This window comes from Nanorana parkeri, unplaced genomic scaffold (assembly GCF_000935625.1).
Source record: "Nanorana parkeri isolate BGI_ZX_2015 unplaced genomic scaffold, ASM93562v1 scaffold1797, whole genome shotgun sequence".
NCBI classification, from domain to species: domain Eukaryota; kingdom Metazoa; phylum Chordata; class Amphibia; order Anura; family Dicroglossidae; genus Nanorana; species Nanorana parkeri.
The window spans coordinates 50574-53547 of NW_017308065.1; the positions used below are offsets into that span (position 1 = coordinate 50574).

The 2974-nt window shown below is 38.2% G+C and overlaps 1 protein-coding gene across 1 annotated transcript in view; it reads left to right on the plus strand.

Moving 5' to 3' along the window:
- Positions 1 to 2974, plus strand: part of LOC108799738 (protein CLEC16A-like) — a gene marked incomplete at its 3' end in the record, with an annotated part of 284697 nt that overhangs the window by 46748 nt on the left and 234975 nt on the right. The window contains exon 8 of the mRNA XM_018571638.1: positions 418 to 531. Within this exon, the coding sequence (XP_018427140.1) occupies positions 418 to 531 (114 nt within the window). The remainder of the gene's footprint in view (positions 1 to 417; positions 532 to 2974) is intronic.

A 2974-nucleotide genomic window follows, 5' to 3' on the forward strand; every position in this document is an offset into this window, starting at 1 on the left:
CCCCCCCCCCCCCCCCCTTTTATTTTTTTTTACTTGTTTTCCTTTCCACCCCCAATTTGTTTTTATATTTTTTTTGTATGCCTTTATTTTCACTTGTAAACCTGGGTTGACCCCAAGACCCACCCTGGCAGGCTTCCCTTTTGTTGCATTTTCTTGTTGCACCTTGTTGAGTAATCATTGGAACACTATGATATGACATTCTACAGTCATTTTTGTGTAGTCATTTGTTAAGTTTTCTCATTGGTCTTTTAGACCACTATAACAGCTGCGTCTAGTTCACTTTTTTATGCTATGGCTTGTCTCCTGTGTTCATCCTTTATATATAAAGAATTTAAAAAAAAAGCAAGATGTATTATCTTAGTATACAAAATCAAACATATTTCAAACTATACCTTTCTGTCTTTTTATTTAATTTAGGTCTTCTTGACAATCCATTATGCACCATTGGTTAACTCTTTGGCTGATGTTATCCTAAATGGAGACCTTTCAATGTTTTCTTCTAAACCAGAACATGATGTTCAGCAGGGTTCTGTAAGTAGAAAATTCATGTTGTGTATGTGTTTGGTTTTTTTTAGCATTTCATATTGAAATACACGCCTCTGAGCACAGCTTTTCTATATCTTATTATCAGTGTTTTTGAAGTTTTGATTACAATATCCTGTTAATATTGTTTCTAGTAAGCTTCTCTTAGTCATCTTTGATTGTAATCTAAGGTTGTGTTTTGTACTGTAATCCTCAAAAACCTCCTGGGTTTACTTAATGCAAAACTATATATTGGCTAGACCTCCTTCTGTGCAACATAAGGCCCATGGGCAAAGCCTCTACTTGTTGGTGTCTGTGTTGATTACTGGTGGCAGAGCACCTTAACTAAGCCTAAATCCTGTTGAGTGACATTGAGAAACCGCCACCAAACAGGTTCAGGAAGGTGTGATTGGTGGCCAGATACAGTTTCCTGTGCCAAAAGTAAGAGACAGCAGGACAGCCATCAGCAATCTGTGGTCAACCAAATGCGTTACAGTCAGTGAAATGTAATGGCAATGTGGAAGCAAACAGAGCCTTTGGTGGAAGTGCTGCAGTGGCAGGTTCAGCCGAAAGTAGCAGCAGTGGAAATAGCAGCTGGTGAGCCTCCTCCTGGAAACTGAGACCTGCTCGAAGATGACAGCAAGTGGCATCTGCAGAGATGGCCTTGGAATGTGGACAGACAATACAGCTAGTAAACATGTTTCAGGGGACAACCATTTTGTCAAGCTTAAATCAAGTGCAGGACTGTGCTCCTTCATAACTGATAAGTCCATCCGTTTGCTAACACAATTTTCAGTTACAAGCACCATGTTTCTAAAACACAAACGTTTAAGTATTAACACTGGAATGGTTAATAAATAGTAATTAAAAACAAAAACTTATGGATTGCCTCACCAATGTCCCCCTGTTCTAGCTCTCTCCCTATAATACATAAGATACAACAAAAGAGGAAAAAAAGGGTTTATGGAGAGATGGATACAACCATTGCTTATGTAAAAATTATGTCAAAATGTATTAGATATACAGAAAATTGTGGGTAAATAAGGTAAAATTGGATCTCATAAAAATTAATTAAACATTCAATAAATATATGACCATTCAGTACAGTCTCAGGCCAATAGCTTCTATGTTTATATCTATATACACATACAATAAAAATGCATAATAATCCAAGATAAATAATCCAATTGCATAACTGACATGATTAACCCAATGGTCCTCAATGTTCAATATTCAAGTACATAACTGACATGATAGTCATAGTCCCAACGCGTTTCGCATATATAGCTTCTTCAGGGGACCGGTAATTAGTAGTCCATGCATAGGCAGTGCCTGAGATAAAACCAATTGTGAGGAGGTTCGAGATGATTAGGTGGCTGGGAAACAGCCAACCGCCACACTCCATCCTTCGTTGTTCCCGGGGCACCAGGGGGAGGAGCTCATGGGAAAATATCAAGAAGGCCCAGCCTACCCTGCTGGGATATTTCTATAGAAGACATATGATAAGGAGTGGCCTCAATCCAGTGACGTAGTTGTCCTGATCACTCAACCTATTGGATAAAGAGGATAGGATATTTCTAAAAATTGTAATCATGGGCCTAGATTCCTATATATCTCCACCTTTTTTGCTTCTCATCTAAATATATTTTTATTTTTATATAATTGAAAACGTACAGATTTGCCTTTGGCAATTGACGTGAGCCAGTCATTTAATGGGTATATTCCATTCAGAACATCCCTGAGTCTAGTCTATAGAATGTGTTGATTTTCAACAATAGTATTAGCGCATGTGAAAAATAATTTTGCTACAATCTGCTGTAACATAAAGTTCATAAGTGTATGTGCACAAATAATATCAGTGATAGTGATAACCCTTAGTGAATTGTAATTGTAGCAAGAACTGTACATAACATCTGTGTGTAAAATATTTAATCAAATGATATAAGGTATCATTTAGTGTTTCAACTAATCAATATCCATATTGCGAGTGGATCATCCGCAACATTGAACAACAATGGTGACGTACTGTTAGTATAAGTGATATATATGTGTGTATATATATGTGTAAAAAGTGAAATTCAAGAAAAAAAGAGAAATAATGTAAGACCAACTGGCTGGTGCTCTTCCATCAAACCCCCCAGTGCACCCTCCATTAAATCTCTCTCCCGTATGGAGGAGCTATATATCCACTGCAGATGAAACAAACCACCCCCCCACCCCAAAATGCAATTAACACAATAACCTCCCCACCACCATAATTATCTCCCCATTTGTCTGGAGCCCCCACCATACTGGAGCCTGTATATGTGACCGACTCCCCTCATTACGAGGGAGATATGCATACCTTAGTCTTGACCAATTTAGGGAAACTTTGTATAGCCTCAGCTGTGGCTCCATATTGGTCAAGACTAAGGTTATTGTGTTAATTGCATTTTGGGGTTGGGGAAGGGGG